The 22,780-nt window shown below is 45.7% G+C and overlaps 3 protein-coding genes across 5 annotated transcripts in view; all 3 read left to right on the top strand.

Moving 5' to 3' along the window:
• Positions 1-22,780, top strand: part of GPKOW (G-patch domain and KOW motifs) — a 123,052-nt gene that overhangs the window by 23,095 nt on the left and 77,177 nt on the right. The gene's annotated exons all lie outside the window — the stretch shown is intronic.
• On the top strand, positions 14,218-19,438 carry WDR45 (WD repeat domain 45). Of its 3 annotated transcripts, XM_049643829.1 has the most exons (11): positions 14,218-14,336; positions 15,662-15,860; positions 15,984-16,058; positions 16,148-16,252; positions 17,147-17,252; positions 17,375-17,469; positions 17,983-18,062; positions 18,177-18,385; positions 18,465-18,566; positions 18,651-18,796; positions 19,024-19,438. In XM_049643829.1, the coding sequence occupies exons 2-11, from the start codon at positions 15,806-15,808 to the stop codon at positions 19,131-19,133; spliced, it is 1,083 nt and encodes a 360-aa protein (XP_049499786.1). In that variant the 5' UTR covers positions 14,218-14,336; positions 15,662-15,805; the 3' UTR covers positions 19,134-19,438. The 3 variants fall into 3 exon arrangements, with proteins under 3 accessions (XP_049499786.1, XP_049499788.1, XP_049499787.1); XM_049643831.1 differs by lacking the exon at positions 18,651-18,796; XM_049643830.1 differs by lacking the exons at positions 14,218-14,336; positions 15,662-15,860; positions 15,984-16,058 and having other exon boundaries at positions 16,161-16,495.
• On the top strand, positions 19,514-22,761 carry PRAF2 (PRA1 domain family member 2). Its single transcript, XM_049643833.1, has 3 exons — positions 19,514-20,144; positions 21,293-21,510; positions 21,934-22,761. Exons 1-3 carry the CDS (start codon positions 19,966-19,968, stop codon positions 22,071-22,073), a joined length of 537 nt encoding a protein of 178 aa, XP_049499790.1. The 5' UTR covers positions 19,514-19,965; the 3' UTR covers positions 22,074-22,761.

Below are 22,780 nucleotides of genomic sequence, written 5' to 3'. Positions count from 1 at the left end.
TTGCAGAAGGTTTTTGTTTTGGTGAGGTCCCAATAGTTCATTTTTGCTTTTGTTTCCCTTGCCTCTGGGAACGTGTTGAGTAAGAAGTTGCTGAGGCTTGTATCTTGCAATCTTGCTAAACATTAAATTTACTAGCTTTTTTCATTGGATTTTCCACTAGATAATCATATTGTCTTCAAATAAAGACAGTTTTACTTTTTCCTTTCCAATCTGGTTGCCTTGTGTGTGTTTTTTTTCTTGCCTTGGTGCACTGACTAGAGTCTTTAGTACAATGTAAAATAGTAATGGTGAGAATAGATATCTGTTCCTGGTTTTAGGGAAAAAAAGCACTAGCCATTAAGTATAAGGTTAACTGTAGGGTTTTTTTCCTCCCTCTCCAACATACCTATCATTTATTAAATAACCATTTATTACCAAGCAGGGTCAACACATCCTAATTATATGCTATAAATTCAGCAAAGTCCCAGCTTCCTGTCCTTCTAGGGACTCTGGTCATACCTTGAATCAAAGAGTTCCCTTGTGATGGGTAAGACAATACTCCAGGGGTAGAGTTGTATTATTTTGTAGTGTCAGGCATCTAGTGATTCTAGCAATGTGGACCCCAGACCAGCAGCAGCAGCATCAACTTGAAACAGCATAGAAGTGCAAATTCTCAGGCCCCTCCTGCATATGAATTTGACATTCTGGGGATAGGGGACAGCACTCCATTATTATGAGCCCTCCAGAGAATTATAATATGAGCTCCAGTTAAGAAGTGCTCTTTCAAAAAATAATGGCAGAGGTAGGTTTGTTTCAGGGTCAAGCCTTGGGCAACACTTCTAAGGACAAAGGCCACAGTCACAACTAGATTCTCATGCCTATTAAGGCAAGATAGAGAGGGCTTCAGAAGTACTTTAACCAATACACATATCTGTTTTTTCTTTCAAGGAGATTTTACTTTTTAAGTTTTACTGTGGTAAGAGCACAACATGAGCTCTATCCTCTTTTTTTGAGAGAGAGAGAGAGAGAGAGAGAGAGAAAGAGAGAGAGCACAAGCACTGGAGGGGCAGAGGGAAGGAGAGAGAGAATCCCAAGCAGGCTCCATGGTCAGCATGGAGCCCAACACTCCCATGACTGGGAGATCATGACCTAAGCCAAAATTGGCTGCCCAGCTGATCAACTGACTGAGGCACCGAGGCACCCTGAGATCTATCCTCCTTGAGTGTGCAATACATAATTGTTGACTATAGGCACAATGTTGCACAGCAGATCTCTAGAACTTATTCATCTTATTTTATGGATGTATGTATGTATTTTTATTTTATTATTTAATTTTTTTAACTTTTATTAAGTATAGAGAGACAGAGTGTGAATGGGGGAGGGGCAGAGAGGGCAAGAGACGTAGAATCTGAAGTAGGCTCCAGGCTCTGAACTGTCAGCACAGAGCCTGACACGGGGCTCAAACTCACAAACGGCTCATGACCTGAGCCAAAGTCAGCTGCTTAACAAACTGAGCCACCCAGGAGCCCCTGTATTTTTATTTTAGAGAGAGAGAGGGCCTGAGCAGGGGAGAGGGGCAGAGGGAGAGAGAGACACTCTTAAGCAGGCTCCATGATCAGTGTGGAGCCCAAAATGGGGCTTCATCCCATGACCCTGGGATCATGACCTGAACCTAAATCAAGAGTCAGACAACCGACTGAGCCACCCAGGTGCCCCTAGAACTTATTCATCTTAATCTAAAACTCTATGCCTGTTGATTAGTAACTCCCCATTTCTCCCTTCCCCCAACACTTGTAAACCACCATTCCAGTCTTTGATTTTATGAATTTGACTATTTTACATACCTCATATAAGTGAAATCATGCATCTTTCTGGGTCTGGCTTATTTCACTTAGCAAAATGTCTTCAAGTCCATCCACGCTGTTGCATATTGTAGCATTTCCTTCTTTATTTTTTTTAATTTTTTTTAACGTTTTATTTATTTTTGAGACAGAGAGAGACAGAGCATGAACGGGGGAGGGGCAGAGAGAGAGGGAGACACAGAATCGAAAGCAGGCTCCAGGCTCTGAGCCATCAGCCCAGAGCCTGACGCGGGGCTTGAACTCACGGACCGCGAGATCGTGACCTGAGCCGAAGTCGGACGTTTAACCGACTGAGCCACCCAGGCACCCCTATTTCCTTCTTTTTTGTAATGCTAAATAGTATTCTATTGTATGTATATGCTGTATTTTCTTTATCCATTCATCTGTTGAGTAATATTTAGGTTGTTTCCACATATTATCTATTGTGAATAATGTTGCAAGGAACATGAGAGTGGTAATTTCTCTTCAAGATCCTGATTTCAATTCCTTTGGATAAATATCCAGAAGTGGGATTACTGGGTCACATGGTAGTTCTTTTATTAATTTTTTGAGGAACTTCCATATTGTCTTCCACTGTGGCTGCACCAGTTTGCATTCCCACCAACAGTGCATGAGGGTTCCTTTTTCTCCACATCCTTACCAAAACTTGCTGTTTCTTTTTTTTTTTTTAAGTTTATTTATTTTGAGAGAGAGAGAGAGCAGGGGAGGGGCAGAGAGAGGGAGAGAGAGAATCCCAAGCAGGCTTCTCACTGTCATCACAGAGCTTGACATGGGGTTTAATCTCATGAAGAATATGACCTAAGCAGAAATAAAGAGTTGGACACTTAACTGACTGAGCCACCCAGGCACCCCTTGTTTCTTGTATTGTTGATTTTATCCATTCTGAGAGGTGTGAGGTGGTATCTAATTGTGGTTTTGATTTGCATTTCTCTTCTGATGAGTGATGTTGAGAATCTTTTCATATACCTGTTGCATTAGGTTGAAGAAGTTATTTTCTATTCCCACTTTCCTTAGTGTTTTATCAGGAAATCATGTAATTTTACCAACTTCTTTTCTGCACCTATTGAAATGATTATATGGGTTTTGTTTTCTTTTGTTGTTTGTTAGTATGTGAAGTTATATTGATTTTTAAAAAAAAAACACTCATTTTTTTTTATTTTACAGAAAGAGAGAGAGAGGAGAAGAGCAAAGGGAGAGAGAGAGAATCCTAAGCAGGCCCCACACTCAGAATGGAGCTGGACTTGGGGCTCAGTCCCACAACCCTGGGATCATGACCTGAGCTGAAATCAAGAGTCAGATGCAACCAACTGAGCCACCCAGGCACCCCTACATTGATTGATTTTTGTTTTTTGTTTTTTTTTTAATTTTTTTAACGTTTATTTATTTTTGAGACAGAGAGAGACAGAGCATGAATGGGGGAGGGTCAGAGAGAGAGGGACACACAGAATCCAAAACAGGCTCCAGGCTCTGAGCTGTCAGCACAGAGCCCGACGCGGGGCTCGAACTCACGGACCGCAAGATCATGACCTGAGCCGAAGTCGGACGCTTAACCGACTGAGCCACCCACGCGCCCCCATGGATTGATTTTTGAATGTTAAAGCAACCCTGTGTTGCTGGGATAAGCTCCACTTGGTTGTAATATATTATCTTTTTAATATAATGTTGGAATAAATTTGCTAAAATTATGTTTATAATTTTTGCCTCTGTGTCATAAGGGATATTGGTCTTTAGATTTCTTTTTCTGTAATGTCTTTATCTGGTTTTGGTATCAGAGTAATGCTGGTTCCATCGAATGGCTGGGAAGTATTCAAATTTTTGTAAGCGTTTGTATAGAGTTGATATTATTTCTTCCTTAAAATGCTTGGCATAATTCACCAGTGACACCGTCTCGGCCTGGAATTTTCTTTGTAGGAAGAATTTTAACTGGAAAGTCCATTTCTTTAATAGATATATAGTTACTCAGGTTATCTATTTCTTTGGTTTAATTGTAATCAAATACACATAGCATAAAGTTTACCATCTTGACCATTTTTAAGTGTAAAGTTCAGTGGTATTAAGTACATTTACATTGTTCTGCAACCATCACCACCATCCATCTCAAGAGCTCTTTTTATCTCACAAATCTGAAATTCTGTGTCCAGTAAACAACTGCTCCTCTACCCTGGCAACTATCTACTTCTTCTTGAGTGAGCTTTGGTAATTTGTATCTTTCAAGGAATTTGTACATTTTTATTAAGTTGTGGAATTTATTGGCATAAGTTTTTTAAATATTCTTTTATCCTTCTCGGTTTCTGTAGAATCTATAGTGATGTCACCTTTAATTCCTGATATTGGTAAGCTGTGCCTTCTCTCTTTTTGTTTTTAGAAGTTTTCATGTTTATCAATTTATTGATCTCAATGACCAGCTTTTAGTTTCATTAATTTTTTCCATGGTTTTCCTGTTTTCTATTTCCATTGATTTTCACTTTGATCTTTATTATTTCCTTTTTTCTGCTAACCTCACCTTTAAATTTTTAAAAATTTTTTATTTTAGAAAGAGAGAGAGGAAAGTGCAAGGGGTGGGGGAATGGGGCAGAGGGATAGAGAGAATCTTAGCAGGCTCAATGCTCAGTGTGGAACCCAACACAGGGCTGGAGCCCATGATGCTGGGATCATGACCTGAGCTGAAATCAGAGTTGGACACTCAACCGACTGAGCCACCCAGGCACTCCATACCTTACATTTACTTTTCTTTTTCTAGTTTCTTTATTTTTTAATTTTTTTAAGTTCATTAATTTTTGAAGGAGAAAGAGAGAGAGAGAGAGAGAGAGAGAGAGACAGAACGCTAGTGAGGGAGGGGCAGAGAGAGAGAGAGGGACAGGGAGACACAGAATCTGAAGCAGGCTCCAGGCTCTAAGCTGTCAGCACAGAGCCCAACACAGGGCCAAATTCATGAGCCATGAGATCATGACCTAAGCTGAAGTCGGACGCTTAACCAACTGAGCCACCCAGGTGCCCCTTCTTTTTCTAGTTTCTTATGGTGGAAGCCAAGGTAATTGATTTTAGACCTTTCTTAGTCCTTTCTTCTTTTCTAATATTGGCATTCAGTGTTATAAATTCATCCACAAGTACTGCTTTAGTGGCATCCCAGAAATACTAATATGTTGAATTTTTAGTTTCATTCAGTTCAAAATGTTTTCTGATACCAATGTTTCTTTCTTCTTTGATCCATGAGTTATTTTAAAATGTATTATTTAATTTCCAAATATTTAGTGATTTTCCAGACATCTTTCTGTTATCAACTTCCAATTCAGTTCTATTGTGGTCAGATAAAATACTTTGTATAACGTGAATCTTTTTGCATCTATTGAGACCAATTTCATGACCCAGCATAAAGTCTCTCTTGGTAATAGAGGGCATCTGCTTCATGCTGGTGTCCTGACAACTTTGCATATATCTGCACACTTCATGGAAGCAAGGCTTAACCACAGCTGATCTAAGTCTTGGCAGAAGATACGATTTCCCAGAACATTAGAACATGGGAAGCTTGTGAGAAGCTGCTACAAGATAATTTCCCACTCACTTTCCTATCTTTTTTAAAGATTTTTTAAAAGTAATCTCTACACCCATTGTGGCCCTGAAACCTACAACCTCAAGATCAAGAGTTGCCACGTTCCACCGACTGAGCCAGCCGGGTGTTGCTCACTTTCCTTTTTTTCCCCCCAAATTACAAGAAAGTATTTTTTTCCAAGAAAGGCTTTTAATAAAATGAGGCACAATGTTTGATAAGGCAAAATTCACACAGAGGGTTAAAATAGCATCACATTCTCTTGTGTGTCCTTTGGGAAAAAAGGAGGTATAGAATTGAAGTAGCTTAAATATTTTTTAGAGCATTTACCATTACAAAGTAATATATAAATTTGATGCAGTTAACTATATCTTGTTCTGAAAAGAAAATTTAATTGTTGAATCATGTTACTGAATTACATTTATTGTTATCATTAAGTTTTAAATATCTATATATTTATATAGATATCCCTAATTCACAAGATTTCAAATACATAAAATTAAGAAATCAGATAATGAAAAGTAATTTGACTAAAGTAAAAGTACATATATTTTCAACATCCTTTTTTGATAAAGTCCCAAACTTTATAAAAAGTTAAAGTTAAAATACTGGTAATTTAAAATATTTCTCCCATGATATTTTTGTTTCTCACGAATACAAAGTGGGCTCAGAAATGCAACAAACACCAATTATAGGCACACAGGTTTCTCCGTGATTGTATTGTTGTAAAGTGATTGTTGCAAGTTAATATTCCTTCTCAATAACATACATCCATCCCATCACATCAGTGACCACCACATCAACGTCAACCATTAAAGCTTAAAGGGATTCCCTTAAAACATCAGTTGTAGACAGAAGAACTAACCAACTTAGTAATGTTTTTGTAGTACCATCTCTCACTTTCCTATCTTTGAGGGAGAATTTTTCATTGTCTTACAAGTTCTGATGAGGTATAAGGTTTTCTGTCTCATCCTGACCCCTCAGTGTATAGCTGCACGCTATAAAAGTGCTTAGGGACAGGGTGTTCTGATACTGGTGTTGCAATCATCTGGCCCTTTTGTTTTGGTGTTATCCTATGGGGCAAAAGATATGGGTAGCTGACACCTTTGCTACTCTTGTTTTTGCTATGTAAGTAACAAACTGAATCTAGCAAAGGTTTGTTATTTCTTGACCAAATATTTCAGCCTTGCTTGACAGGTAAATTTTTTGTGTGCATTTGAGATGAGTGTTATTCTGTTGTTGGATGGAATGTTTTATAAATATCAGTCAGATCAAGTTGGTTGCTACTGTTGCTTTAAGTCTACCATATTCCTGCTGATTTCCTGCCTACTTTTTCTATGAATAATGTAAATAGGAATAAGGAAATTTGCAACTGTAATTGTGAATTCGTCCATTTCTCTTTGAAGTTCTATCAATGATTGCTTCATGTGTTTTGAAGCTCTGTTACTATGTGCATAAATGTTTAAGATAAATGTTTATCCTTTGTAATAACCTTTACTCTGAAATCTACTTTGTCTGATATCAGTATAGCAATTCCATCTTTTTTTAACAACTAGTGTTAGCGTGGTATATCTTTTTCCATCCTTTTATTTTTAACCTATTTGTGCCTTTGTATTTAAAGTGTGTTTCTTACAGGCAGCATTTAATTAGTTCTTGCTTTTTATCCAAAGTGGCAATCTTTGTCTTTTAAGTGGATATTTACGTCATTTATCTTAAAGTGATTAGTGCGATAATGTGATATAATAAAGTTTGAGTATATCATCATCTTACTATTTGTTTTCTATTTGTTCTTTGTTCCTTTTTCTCACTTCTTCCATCTTCTTTTGGATTAATCAGAAATTTTTAACTATTTCTTTTTATCTCCTATGTTAGTTTGTTATCTGTAACTCTTGGATTTGTTATTTTAGTGGTTGGTTTAGCATTTGTAGTATACATTTTTAACTTATAGTATGCCTCTTTAACTGATATACTACTTCATGGATCATATAAGGACCTTATAGTAATAAGTTTCCGTTTATTCCTTCCCGACCTTTATGCTATTGTTTTCATGCATCTTACTTTTACATATGTTATAAACACCACAAAACATTGTTGTTGTTTTCGATTAGTCAATTATCTTTTATTTTTAAATTTTTTAAATTTATTTATTTTGAGAGAGAGAGGGGGAGAGAGGGAGAGAGAGACAGAGAGAGAGAGAGAGAGAATGAGCAGGGGAGAGGCAGAGAGAGAGAGAGAATCCCAATCAGGCTCCACACATCAGTGCATAGCCCAATGCAGGGCTTGAACCCACAAACTGTAAGATCATGACCTGACTGAAACCAAGAGTTGGTCGCTCAACCAACTGAGCCACACAGGCACCCTCATCAATTATCTTTTAAAGAGATGTAAATAATAAGAAAAATATATTCTATATTTATCTATGTAGTTACCATGTCCAGTGCTCTTCATTTCACTGTGTAGATCCAGATTTCAACCAGATATCATTTTCCTTCTGCCTGAAGGGTGTTCTTTTACATTTCCTGTTTTGCTGTTCTAATGGTGTTGAATTCTTTTAGCTGTTTAATGGCTAAAAATATCTTTATTTTTTCCCATGTTTTTACAAGACATTCTTACTAGGTATGGAATTCTAGGTTAACAATTTCTTTTTCAGTACTTTAATATGTCATCCCACGGTCTAATGGCCTCTCCGGTTTCTGGTGAGAAACTAATAGTAAATCTTATTGAAGATCACTTGTATGTCCTGCTTTTGTGATTCTCTCTCTTGGTGCCTTTAAGATCCTTTTTCTTTATGTTTTGAAAGTTTGATTATGATATGTCTGGGTATGTATCTCTTTAAATGTATCCTACTTGGAGTTCTTTAGTTTCTTGGATGTACAGATTGTTTTTCATCAATTTGGAAAGATTTTGACTGATCTTCAGTCATCTCCAACCACCTATTCAACATCTCTACATGATATCCCATAAGCATTTTAGACTCCAGAAAAAAAAAAACCAAACTCCCAATTTCCCATCTCAGATCTGCTCCTCCAGCTGACTCCCAGGTGAATCAAAACCTTTTGACTCATTCTTGACTCCTATCTTTCTCACACCCTATATCCAATCCATCAACATATCCCTTCAGCTCCACCTTCAAAATAATTCCAGAATGCATCTTATCTCTTCCACTACCCAGTGTCAAAGCCACCAAAAACCATTGTCTGATTTATTGCAATAGCCTCCTAACTGCCCTCCTTGCTCCCCTTTTCCCTGCCCCCACCTTGGTCTTCACATAGCAGCCAGGAAGTACTCTTTTGGAAAGGCAAGTCTGGTCACATCTCTGTCCTCTCCTCCAAACTCCCCAGTGATTCCCTAACTCACTCAGAACAGAGCCAAAGCCTTCAAAAAAATTTTTTTTAACCAAACCTTTAAAATGGCCTACAAGGCCCTGTATGATCTTTTCCCAACCCCATACCTCTGTGACCTCACCTCTCAAGCTGTATTGATATCCTTCCTGTTCTTTTTGCCTACCATGCTCTTCCCCAAAATTTCCATAAGACTCATTCCCTCTCTTCCTTCAGGTCTCTTCTCAAATGTCACCTTAGCACAAAAGCTTCTCTGAGCACCCCAAATAAAATAGCAACCCCTACCTCTACTCCAGCTCTTCCTATATTCTAATCCTTTTTCCCTTCATAGCATTTATGTATATGTCCACCACCTTTCTCTTTAGAGGACAAGGATATTGATCTGCTTACTTTTCTATTCCCAACATTTCATACAGTGTGCCTGTTTTAGGGATTTAACAAATGAATGAATGAATGTTCAATGATAAATGAAGACCTGTGGAAATCAAGATGCTACTTTTCAAAACATCAAAGTAAAACTTAAATGATTCTTCCAGCCACAAACAATCCATTTTCCAGGATGCATTGAAGTGGAAGTTTAATTCAGTGTGTCACACCCACAAAAGAAGGTAAAACATTCCAAGGAGGGGCCCTAACTTTAGTTGGCCCAACTGGGTCTGAGCAGAGTGATGTTTAGCTTCAAGATTCATGCATTGAGAAAATTTTTGACTGAGATGTAAATTCTTATAACTCATTTCCATGAATCTGGAATACCTAAATGTTCATCCAAGTTTGGATTTCTTCAACAGGTTACTCTGTCATTGAAACTTGGTCCTTTCAATCCTGAAACCTTTCCTCATAACAACTTTATATAACAGGAATGTGCATCATTCTTCATTTTCTGGTGAGTGTCCCATTAACATATAACATTAATAAACAGACCACTTGTTTGAAAAGCAAACTAAGAGGACTTAAACACCTAGGAACCCATCTTTATTCAAATACAATGTCAAGCCCTATTTACTCAAGTATAAAGATGAGGTAAAACATTCATTGTGGAAGTGAGGATGGGTTGGTACCTTTATAACCAGAAGTTTTAACAGCACTGATTAAAAGTTCTAAGTGTGGTCTGGGATCCGTGGGGGTCCTTGAGACTCTTTTAAGGTGTCTGGAGGTCAGAAGTATGTTCATGACACCAAGACATTATTTGCCTTTTTCATACTCATTCTCTCACAAGTGCATAGAATTTTTATCAGGACACCAAATAGGTGATATCACAAGAGATTGAATTCAGGAGCAGATATGAGAATCTAGCTGTTTTCTATTAAACCAAACATTAAAGAGACTTGCAGAAATGTAAAATGCCCCTCTTCTCACTAAATAGTTTTTGTTGTTGTTTTGGAAAAATTCTATCTATGTTAACATGTGATTTTTTTTTTAAAGGATGACAATTCTTTAGGAATATAGCTTTTAGGGGAGCTCCAAGCACATTTTCCTCCCTCCATCCTGATAGGCTGCTGGCTTTTATTGGTATGATGGAGCTGGGTAGAGAGGGGCAGGAATAACGCAAATTAAAATGACACAAAGCTCATTCCTACCAAGATTCAGGCATTTTTCTTGAATGGATGCTCCTCAGATTGTTTCAAGTATTTGGCTAATGTAGAAAATTCTCAGAAAGTTAATTTGGACCTTTTTTGGCTATTGTTGTTGGCCAGTGTTTTCATTACCTTTATGGAGGAATGGATTTGGAGGTTCCTTACTCTGTCATTCAGAACGTACTATCCTCTTTTAAAGATGTTGCCCTACTGTCTTCTTGTTGCATTGTTTGCTGACAAGAAAGCTGTCATTCTTCTCTTTTTCTCCTTTAGGTAACACATCTTTTATCTCTGGCTGCTGGTAGGATTTCATCTATTATCATTGGTTTGGAGTAATTTGATTACGATGTGCCTTTGTGTAGTATTTTCCAACTTTCTTGTACTGGAGATCATTGAACTTCTTGGATCTGTCCGTTTATATTTTTTATTAATTTTGGAAAGCTTTAGGACATTATTTCTTCACGTACTTTTTCCGTCCCCCTTCCTCTCCTTTGGGGATTTTATTTCAAATGGCATATTAGGCCATTTGAAATTGTTCCATAGCTCATTTATGCCTTATTTATTTATTTATTTATTTATTTATCTGTTTCGTTTGTTAGTTTCTATTGCTATGACTTCAAGTCACTAATGTTTTTCTTTTGTGATGTCATTAATCCCATTTGGTGTATTTTTCTATAATTCACATACCACATAATTCATCATTTAAAGTGTACAATTCGTTTAGTATACTGTTGTTCAACCATCACCACAATCAGTTTTAGAACATTTTCATCTCCCCCAAAAGAAACCCCATACCCCTTAGCAGTCATTTCCCTTTCCTTCCTAATCAAAGTCCCCCCACCCCCATGCCATCACTACTGCCATCAGCCCTAGGCAACTACTAATCCACTTTCTGTCTCTAAGGACTTGCCTATTCTGGACATCTCATAAATGGAATCATATAATATGTGGTCCTCAGGGTGCCTGGGTGGCTCAGTCAGCTAAGCATTGGACTCCTGGTTTCAGCTCAGGTCATGATCTCACAGTTTCATGGGTTTGAGCCCTGCATCAGGCTCTGCACTGGCAACATGGAGCCTGCTTGGGATTCTCCCTCTCTCCCTCTCTGCTCCTCCCCCACTTGCGCTCTGTCTCTCTCAAAATAAATAAATAAAAACACTTCTAAAAAAAAACAACATGTAGTCCTTTGTGACTGGCTTCTGCCACTTAGTATACTAGTTTCAAGGTTCTTCCATGTTGCAGTATGTCCTGCTTCTTTTATGCCTGGTCATGCTTGTTTGGATAACAGAAATTGTAAATTTTACTTTTTTAGGTGCTGGGTTATTATTATTATTATATTATTCCTATAAATTTTCCTGACCTTTGTACTGATATAGTTACTTGGAAACAGTTTCCTCTTTCAGAGTCTACCTCTTATGATTTGTTAAGTGGGTCTCAAGCAGTACTAAGTCTACAGCTAATTATTTACCACCATTGAGGCAAGACCTTCCTGTGTGTTCTATGCCCTACAAATTAGGAGTTTTCCCAGTCTAGCTTGTAGAAGCAAGAACTATTCTCTGCCTATGTACCAGGCCCTGTTCCCTCTAATTCATTTGGATGGGCCTTTCCCTAGCCTTAGGTAGTTTTCTCAAATGCATGCACTGATCACTGCTCTGCTCACAGGGACCTTCTGCAGATTTCTGTGCTTCTCTCTCTTTGCAGCTCTCTCCTGATACTCTGTCTTTGAACTCTAAGTGCCCTTGTCCCTCTGGACTATCTTAACTTAGGGAGGCCTGATGTCTGTGTCTTGGAAACCACTGTTTGATGTATTTTGTCTGGGTCTTTTGGGGGGTGTGTTTCATGTGAGAGGGAAAATTTAGTCCTTGTTACTCTATCTTGACTGTAAGTAAATAACTGAGGGGTTTATTTCTGACACCTTTTGATAGGGAGACCAACAGAATTTGAAAATGACAATGGAGAATAATCAGTTGAGCATGATGTCTGCTATTTGACTTGAGTGACAAACTGGGTGTTGTGGTCCCATTGGTTGAGATGAGGGAGACAAGAGGGTGTTTGAACCAAGAAAATGTGAGAGATCTGTTTGGGTGGGTTAAATCTGAGATACTTTATGAGATATCCACAGGAAGACGTCAAACAGGCCATAGCATATATGAGTCTGGTGTTCAGGAAAGAGGTCTAGGCTATAGGCCTAAATTAGTGGATCTCCAAAACATTTGCAAAAATTAAAGCTATGAAACAAGATGAAGTCACCTAGGGAGAGTATATTGGCTACAAAAGTAAGGGGACCAGGATACTCTAATATTTGGAAATTGGATAAAGGCGAAGAGTAGCCAGAAATGTAAGAGAAAACCAAGAGAATGAGAGAAAGAAACTGTGGAATGCATTGGGCAGTCACAGGAGAGGGTAGGGAAGTGACTGCTGGTTAGTCAAGATGATTATTCATGGGTGATCTGGTTAAGAGCAGTGTCTGAGACATAGGAGTGGCAGAACCCAAACTAAATTAAGTTAAATATGGTCTGGGACATGAGAAAGTAGAGACCGAAGAAAGCCAGAAGATTAGCTTTGCTGAGGATCACAGCACACCTAGTATATGGAGGCCAAATTGACAGTATGTTGAGAACACCATACATGAAACAACCTAGATGGCCATCAGTAAGAGAAGAGTTGAACAATGCTACGTTTATTCCACAGAATTCCATGAATCAGTTAAAAAGGTGGAATTTTTAAAAATTGGGGGGGGGGGCTGGGTGGCTCAGTCAGTTAAGCCTCTGACCTCAGCTCAGGTCATGATCTCGAGATTTGTGGGTTCGAGCCCTGCACTGGCCTCTATGCCAAGAGCCCAGAGCTGCTTCAGACTCTCTGTCTCCCTCTCTCTCTCTCTCTCTGCCCATCCCCCCCCCTCGCGCTCTGTATCTCAAAAATAAACATTTTTTAAAAATTAAAATAGATAAATTTTAACGTTGGAATTAAACATATCCATTATATATTAGCCAAAAATTTAAGAAGCGTCAAAACAACACTTAAGTGGAGCGCCTGGGTGGCTCAGTCAGTTAAGCGTCCGACGTCAGCTCAGGTCATGATCTCGCGGTCCGTGGGTTTGCGCCGGGTAGGGCTCTGTGCTGATAGCTCAGAGCCTGGAGCCTGTTTCAGATTCTGTGTCTCCCTCTCTCTCTGTCTCAAAAATAAATAAATGTTAAAAGAAATTAAAAAAAATACTTAAAAAAAAAGTAAAGGATGGGTACATTGTATCAATATCAATAACCTGATTGTAAATATTTTACTATAATGTTACATGTTACCCTTGGAGGAAACTGTTACAAATACATCTCGTTTCTCTGTATTATTTCCCCAAACCACACGTGAATCCACAACTACCTCAAACGTTAAAAGTTGAATTAAAATGTATTTCCAGTATGTACATAATTGGTTTCTTTTTCCACAGGAAGCATTATACCTCTTACCATTAAAAACCCCCTTTTCATTTTGTAAACAAAACCAAGCAAGGGGATGGAATCTCATCCCTGACTTCCCCTGGGCAAGGCGTTGCGGCTTTACCGGGTCTCCAGGTCCGCCCCCGCCTCGGGCCTCCCCCCTCCCCGCCTCTCTAGAAATCTGGGAGGACTAGTATTTCCAACAAGGAAGGCCCCTCTAGCCCACCTTGGAGGTCCAAATCTTGCTAGCCCAGAAAGTTGACGCCTCTCGCCCTCAGAGCAGGACAGAGCGGGGGAATGCTCGGCCCTCTTCCTCTCCGCGAAGGAAGGGGTCCCTCTCGCCCACCCTCCTCTGCTCCCTCAGACAGGCCCTTGAGCATCCTCCCCGGAGGACGCCACTATCACTTGCATGGCTCCAAAGACCTGGAACCCAGGGGAGGAGGGTTGCGGACGCAAATGAGTCATTTCCGGTCACAGACTCCCTCCCCCGGAAGTGAGACCTGATGTAAACACCAGAGCCGGGCGTCAGGGCCCGGGAGGTCAGAAAACCGGGCCGCGGGCGGCACCGACGGCTGGGGTTGGAATCGGGAACGTGCGGAGATCAGGTCAGTGCAGGCAGCGGGAAACTGGGGTAAGATTCCGGAGTTGCTCCGAACCTGGAGGAGGGTCCAGTGGGAGGGTTCCATGAACAGAGGTTTTGGTGAATGGTGGGAGGGGGGTGTCTAGGACAAGGAGTTTAAGTGAGTGCTGGTGTTGGAAGGAGTATGAGGGCGGTCTTGGACATGAAGAAGTGGAGGGAGGTAAGGCATCCCGGAGCAAAGTTCTTGGGTGGCACGGGTCTTTGCAATGGTGGTCCGAAAAAGGGACCTTGAAAGGTGGGGCTGTCCAAAGAATGAGTCTTTGGAGAGTGAGGCGGTCTGGTGGAGGTGGTACAAGAGCGGAAAGTAGGTTTGAGCTCCTGGAGGATGGGGAACGGGTGTGCTTGGGCAAAAGTCTTGGGGTGATGGGGATTTGAAGGGAGCGTGGGGGCTTTAGGACAGGAATCTTAGAGGGGTCCGGGGCAGGCGTCTTGTTGGGTTAAGTTGTTCCAGGTAGGGGTTTGGGGAGGTATGTCCTGGGCAAGAGTCTTGATGGAGGAGGGGTGCCCTGGGGCAGGGTGTTTGGGGAGAGGATAGAGAATCTGGAGGAAGAATGTAAGGGGGATGAGATTCCTGGGGGTAGGTTCTAGTCAGTCTATGTTGGAGGAAATGACAGCAAAGCACATGGAAGGGAATGTTCCAGGGGTGGGCGATTTGGAGTGATAGGGGAATCTGATGTAGAGTCTTTAGGGCATAAGGAGGTCTTGGGGAACATCCAGGCTGACCCGGGTTGGGCAGAAGTTAGCATGGCATGAGAAGAGGTCATCTGGGGCTAGGCATGGGATCCTGAAGGGGTTTGGAGAAGCCTGTGAGGAGGGGAGGTGTGAGAGGGCTCTGAGATGGTGGAATTGGCTGGGAGCCTCAGAAGGCATGAGGAGAGGTGGTCCTGTGGATGATGGACCAACCATAGCAGGTCTCGGGGCCAGGTCAGGGAGGTGTGGGAAGAAGTGGATGACCTAGCCTCATTTCCCTGCTTATTGACAGGTGGAGTTGGATGCTAGGTCCAGGTGTGAAGATGAGAAGTGGTTCTAGGCCATGTGGGGCATTAGAGCCAGGATTGGCTGGGGGTGGGGAAGAGATATCACTAACCCTCTACCCCCATTACTTCCTGACATGCATTGAGGGCCACGGAGTAAGAAAGAAATGGGGAATACAGGTCAGGGTAGGGCTGGAGCTGGGCTCATCCAAGTGTGAGAAGATGGGGAAGTTCCTGGCCATGCTCTTTGGGATCTTAGGAGATTAGTGTGGAGACCCCAGAACTATCCCTCTTTTTTCTTTTTTGTTTTCTTCAGTCCTGCTGGCTGCAGAAAGTGGCAGAGGAGGAGGAGGAGGAAGAAGAAATCCACTGGGAACAGGAGTTCTAGGACTTGAAGGGCAAACCCCAGGACTCTTCCCAACCCTACCCCCATCTGTGTCCAGGGAAGCAGTCCTGGACCATGACTCAGCAGCCACTTCGAGGAGTGACCAGTCTGCGTTTCAACCAAGACCAAAGTGAGAGAGGCTTGTGCCTGCACCCTTGTGGATTGGAGGGAGGGATGGAAAGAATGGCCAGAGGTGGGCCATGGCTTCCACCTGGGCATCCTTTGAAGCAGCCGAAAATCCCCCCCTCCCCAGGCTGCTTTTGCTGCGCCATGGAGACAGGTGTGCGCATCTACAATGTGGAGCCATTGATGGAGAAGGGGCATCTGGGTGAGCCATTGGTGGAGGAGGGGCAATGGGCAGAAGGGACGGGCTGGGCATTGGCTGCCACCCCTACTGACATCCTGGTCCTTGTCCAGACCATGAGCAGGTGGGCAGCATGGGCCTGGTGGAAATGCTGCACCGCTCCAACCTGCTGGCCCTGGTGGGTGGTGGTAGCAGCCCCAAGTTCTCAGAGATCTCAGGTAAGTGCCCTCATCCCATCCCGCCCTTGGCCCAGAAACCCCGGAATCCTGGCCTCCTTCAGGCACCCCGAGGCACTGGCAGATGAAGATGTCAGAGCACCTCAGAGTCCCACAGTGAGGCCTACAGCTTGGAAGTCATGGATCTTATCGCTTGAGAAGCTTGGTGTCTTGCCTTCACTTAACACTTATTGAATGCCTCCTGTATGCCATGTCCTTACCTATGGAGCGCTTGCTATAAGCCTGGTACTGTTCTACGCACTTTATATATATTAACTTATTTAATCCTCACAGTAACTCCATGTGGTAGGAAGTATTGTTATCCCCAATTTTACAGATGAAGAAACTGAGGCTTAGGGAGGTTAAGTGGCTTTTCCAAGGTCACACAACCAACAGGTCTTAAAATATTGGTGCTGTCTCCCCAGTATCCTCTTGCTTTGAGCCTCAGGACACATCTTGTTCTAAGGGTTTTGTTGATCCCACTGGGACATGGCAAGAGATGCCCTAGGCAAGTCACAGAGCCCGAGGATTCATCACAGAAATCTAGGGATACGGACTGGGACCCTGGAGGCAGAAATAGTTACTAATGGGAGTTACAGTCCTGAATGTGAGTCCCTGCTTGGGTTGCTCATGGGCAGTGAGGTTCTTGGCCAAGATACTCAACCTCTTCAAGCCTCAGTTTCTTCATCTGTAAATGAGTATGTAACAGTTTTAGAAACCTATTCTCAGAAATCACATCCACAAGTGCTCATGCCGTATGAAGCCCAATGCTGGGTGTTAACAAAAGGTTAAACAAGTGGGTTGAGGTCCCATGGGGAGTAGGGGTGGGTCTTGTGTCACCAGGGCTGCCCCTCACCCTAAACCTTGGCCCCGACAACGCACCCACCTGCCCAACAGTGCTGATCTGGGACGATGCCCGGGAGGGCAAGGACTCCAAGGACAAGCTGGTGCTGGAGTTCACCTTCACCAAGCCAGTGCTGGCTGTGCGCATGCGCCATGACAAGTGAGCCTGAGGAGGACTGGGGTGGGGGAGGTAGGAGGTCCCCACAGCAGGCAAGAGGGTTAGTCCTGCATGGGCATCCCGCCATCCCCTCATGGCCATCCTCTGTTGTGTGTTGCCCACAGAATTGTGATCGTGCTGAGGAACCGCATCTACGTGTATTCCTTTCCCGACAACCCCCGAAAGCTGTTCGAGTTTGATACCCGGGACAACCCCAAGGGTGAGAGGACCCAGATGTGCAGGTGTGAGGTCAGGAGGCAGTGGATGGGGCAGAGGGGCAGAAATGAGAGGTTGGAAGGGGCACACCGGAAAATGGGGAAAGAGGGGCAGAGAGAGAGTCTTTGTGCAGAGATGCTCAGATGGGCTGAGAGATGTTCATATTCCCAGTCAGTCCATCTTTCCAACCCTTGGCCAGTTCTCTGTCCCCACCCGAAGCCCCGTCCCCCGCCCAGGTGCCCCAGATAGCAGAGCAGAAACACCAGCAGAGAGTAAGGACATGGCTGGCTGTGCCAGGGATCCTTGGACCTCCTGGGGCTGCCGCAGCTGCATCAGGAGGTGGAGAATCTGCCTCACTGCTGGGGAGCACTGCGGAGGGCAAGCTCCCTGAGGGTTCTGTGGGTAACATATATCATGGAAGGTCAAAGTCTTGGCCCTTATCCTGCTTCTGTCCATTCTGAGACCCTGCCTGGCCCCTGCATCCCCCCAACCCCGACACTTCATCCTCACACCCTAGGGCTCTGTGACCTCTGCCCCAGCCTGGAGAAGCAACTGCTGGTGTTCCCAGGACACAAGTGTGGGAGTCTGCAACTTGTGGTGAGCCATCCAGTGGGCAAGGGTAGGTGGGTAGGTGTGTGGGCTGGCTCCCCCTGTGGATGCTTGGCCCCTGCTTCCCATACCCCCAAGCCCAAACTGCTCCTTCCACCACAGGACCTGGCGAGCACAAAGCCTGGCACTTCATCTGCTCCATTTACGATCAATGCACATCAGAGTGAAGTGGCCTGTGTGTCTCTGAACCAGCCAGGCACTGTAGTGGCCTCGGCCTCTCAGAAAGGCACCCTTATTCGCCTCTTTGACACGCAATCCAAGGAGAAACTGGTGGAATTGCGCCGAGGCACTGACCCTGCCACTCTCTACTGGTGAGCACAGGATATGTGTGGCGGGCTGGTGACCCCATGTCACATGACACATGGGCATCACTGCTGGTCTGTCTTCCAGCATCAACTTCAGCCATGACTCCTCCTTCCTCTGCGCTTCCAGTGATAAGGGCACGGTCCATATCTTTGCTCTCAAAGATACCCGCCTCAACCGTCGCTCCGCGTGAGTACTCCCTGCCCTACCCTGCCATGTCCCCAGTCCCCCTGCCCATGTACCACACCTGGGCTTAGCCAGTGCTGCCTGCAGGCTGGCTCGTGTGGGCAAGGTGGGGCCTATGATTGGGCAGTACGTGGACTCTCAGTGGAGCCTGGCGAGCTTCACCGTGCCTGCCGAGTCAGCCTGCATCTGCGCCTTCGGTCGCAATACTTCCAAGAACGTCAACTCTGTCATTGGTGAGTGGGAATAGCCCTTGACTGGGGGCACTGCATGGGCGAAGTCCTGCAATTTGGACCTGAAGGAATTTTAAGGCATGGGAAGCTAGAGTGGGTGGCTCGACTCCATCATCAGAGGGATGGCATGTGGACAGAGGTCTGGAGGTAGACCCTAGGACACCTGAAAGGATTGGAGTGTGTGGCTTCTGCAGCTTCTAACCTTTTGCTCATCCTCCCCCCTCTTCTAGCTATCTGCGTAGATGGGACCTTCCACAAATATGTCTTCACTCCTGATGGAAACTGCAACAGAGAGGCTTTCGATGTGTACCTCGACATCTGTGACGACGATGACTTTTAAGGACCCTGTGGGTTGTGCGAGGGACCTGCAGTGGCAGATTGCAAAGCCCTCAGGGGGTCAGGAGTACTGTGAAAGCTACCAGCCAGCGAGCATTAGTGGGGCAGGTGCCCACCTTCCACTCGGCAGTGCAAGACAGCTCACTTCACCCAAGCACTTCTTGGTGACTGTGTGCCGGCAGGGCCAGACTAGGGAAGCAGGGAGGGAGCAGACCCCCTGGGGCTCCCAGCCTGGAGACGACTGCTAGGGACCCAGAGGGAGTGCCCTAATTCAACCTGTGGGGATTAAAAAACCTTCCCAGAAAGAGATATCTCTGATGTGGTGAATATGAATAAAAGGCCCTTAATAGTATTTATGGCTGGACCTGGGGGGCATGGGTGGGGCCTGGAGGAGATGTAGCGGAAAAGGGCCTGCAGGGGTTTCCAAGTAGGTGTGACCTTCTTGGACCCTGACCGGAAAGAAGTGGCATCCTACCCAAGTCCCTCTGACAGTCCCTGTTTTTCTTTGCGTGTCCTCAAATGTCTGATTACCGTGGACCTGAGCCATCAGCACGGTCCAGAACTACCCGCTTGGGCGCCCCCACCCGGGGATGAGTGGGAACGCCTCGCGGGCGGTGGAGACTTAATTTCCCGGCAGCCCTTGCTGCCTCACAGCCCCGACGTGTTGTTGGCATTTCCGGTCACATGCATTGCTGCCGCTGCTCAATCTACTTAGGGGGTGAGCGTAGCAGCCGCTCGGTCCAGACTCCATTTCCCGGTGTCCCTCGCGGTGCAGCGGGGTGTTACGGGGGTTGTAGTCCGGCCGCTCTTCGGGCTGGTCCAGCTACTTCGGCAGGATGTCGGAGGTGCGGCTGCCACCGCTACGCGCCCTGGACGACTTCGTTCTGGGGTCGGCGCGTCTGGCGGCTCCGGATCCTTACGACCGGCAGCGATGGTGCCACCGCGTCATCAACAACCTCCTCTACTACCAAACCAACTACCTTCTGTGCTTCGGCTTCGCACTCGCTCTGGCCGGGTGAGGGAGGGAGGGAGATGCCGGTTGGCTAGGGACGCCTGCAGGGCAAGAAGGGTGGACCCGCGGTATTTTGAGGAACGGGAGGGGGATGCAAGGCTGGAAGGGGGAGTTCATTAGAAACGGAAAGCCTACGGGACAGGTGAGGGGGCACTTGAAGGAAGTCAACATGGTTAAAAGGAGTGCCTTGGGTGAGATAGGGCCTGAGGGGGATAGAGGGTTGAGAGGATGGAGAAATGTGGGACTGGAGGGAAACTGGGTATCGAGGTGGACCTAAAGATAAAAAGGTCCTGAAAGTGGGGGTAGGGGAGACGGATGTGAGTGATGCCCCCAGATTAAGGCAGCCCTGGAGGACTTTGGGCAGATACAGGGACGGGGACGTGGTCAAGTTGAAGGGTTGGGAGGGTGGGCTTGTGGGGGCTCTAGTTTGGGGGAGATCCTGGCTATGATTGGAACGCTCCAGGAGCAGGTACCTCTTGGGGAACTTGAACCAAGAGGGAAGACCCAGGGGTGGAAGGCTTGAGAGCAGAGAAGGATGGAGAACCCCTGGGAACTTGGGCAGGGTTGGAAGTTAAGAGTGGTACTGAAAGCCTGAAGGGGTTCTTGCAATGATGGAGAGAGGGATCTGTAAGAAGTGGGGAGTGGATGGGGAATTTGAAGGGGAGGAAGTCTGGAAGGGTGTCTTTCTTGTAAGGACTCTGGACCCGGGGAGAGGGAAATGTATAGAGACATAAGGCCTGGAAGAGGAATCTACAGGCCTAGCTCCAAGGGTGGATTTAGGGGCGGGTTGGGGTGGGGCCTGAGGGGTTGGGGACGGGCCCTGCGGGGGTAGGGTTGGAACGAAAGAGCTGGGAGCCTGGAGGCCTAGGGGGATGGGAAGGCCTGAAGCGAAAGAGCTAAGGAAGATGGGACTGTAGGATCGACACCAAAGAAACGAGGGTCCACAGGGCTCCTGGGAGTCAGAAATCCTGGAGGGTGGACCTATTGGGAGACAGGGCTGGGGGAAGTTATTTGTTGGGCTGGAGGATCCGGAGAGAGGAGAACCAAAGCTCCTGGGGTCCGGGATTGAATGGACGGTGGTCCAGGAGGCTTGGAGGCTGGGCAGCTCTCTCCCCGTCTGCTGGACTAGCTTAGTTCCATTGTCCTCACAGGTACGTGCGCCCGCTGCATACCCTCCTAAGCGCGCTGGTAGTGACGGTGGCCCTTGGCGTGCTGGTGTGGGCGGCAGAGACTCAAGCAGCCGTGCGCCGTTGCCGCCGCAGCCACCCGGCCGCCTGCCTGGCCGCAGTGCTTGCCTTCGGCCTCCTTGTTCTCTGGGCCGCGGGCAGCGCTTGCACCTTCCTGCTAGGCGTCGCCGGACCTGTGCTTCGTGAGTATTCACTACCCTGAGACCGCCGAGAAAACGGCCAGCGCTTGCGCACAGTGGCAGCCCTGCCCTGCCCTGAGAAGAGGCCGAGAAACCAGGCAGGCACTTGGCCACACCCCCTTCACAAAGCGCCTTCCCTGGCTTTGCCTTCCCTCTTCTGGGAACGCCCCTCTTTAACTACCGCCTTTTCTGGCTTCCCTGTTGGTATTAAGTGTCTTCCACCAGCCACGTCCCAGTTGCTGTGCGCCCTCCCTGGCCACGCCCCAGCTGCAAAACTGTACTCAGCCACACTTTAAGATCGGAGGCATCCTGGCCACTTAAGACTCTGTTGGCCTGCCTGTGCTCCAATTCCCCTCCGTGGTCCCCCCACTGGCTAAAGCTGATGTCTCACCCCACTGACCCCACTCCTCTCGGCACTGCCCACAGTGATTCTGGTGCACGCCTCACTGCGCCTGCGGAACCTCAAGAACAAGATTGAGAACAAGATTGAGAGTATTGGTCTCAAGCGGACGCCAATGGGGCTGCTACTGGAGGCGCTGGGACAAGAGCAGGAGGCTGGATCGTAGGGGTCTAGGATTTGTACCCAAGACCTGGAGAATGCCACCCCCACCCTGGCCCTGTACTGGGACCCAGAGCCCTTTCCAAGCCCTTGAAATAGAGGGCCCCGTCCAGTTCAGAAAGCAGGACATCTGTGACCCTCCCCCTGATCAGCTCCCATTACCTAGGGGACCAGACTCTTCTTCAGCCCTGAACTTGAGGGCTTGGATACCCGAGCATCCATGGCCATCCTCAAACCCTGGACCCAGTGATACTCCCCCACCGCCGGTCTGGGACCCACCCATCTCCCACCCTCAGCGCCAAAGGTGGGATCTGGGCCCAAGGCATTCTCTTGAACCCTGGACTAAGGCTTTTCTAGACCCCCACCCCAGCTTTGAACCCAGATCAGGGCATTGCCAAATCTTGAACCCAGGACCCAAGTGTTCCCAGCCCCCATCAGGACAGAGGATTCAGGCATCCTGACCCTGTCGAACCCTTGGTTCCAGGTGACCCGAACCCTCTCCAGTCCCACTTGCCTCTCTCCAGCTCTGCTTAGTGATTCTGCTCCTCTCTCCAACATCCCACAATGATGAGGACCAAGGGGTGGGGTGGGGGTAGCCCTGACCTGGAATGGGGCATCTGTATCAGTGTTACAGCAACAATAAAGACTGTTGCATCTCTCAAGCCGATTTGGGCCTCCTGGGTAAAGTCTGCATTTCAATGGCCAGAAGTGGCC

Source organism: Panthera uncia, chromosome X (assembly GCF_023721935.1).
Source record: "Panthera uncia isolate 11264 chromosome X, Puncia_PCG_1.0, whole genome shotgun sequence".
NCBI lineage: Eukaryota > Metazoa > Chordata > Mammalia > Carnivora > Felidae > Panthera > Panthera uncia.
The sequence above is the reverse complement of the archived record's forward strand: the minus strand, read 5'-3'. Positions and strand labels throughout refer to the sequence as shown.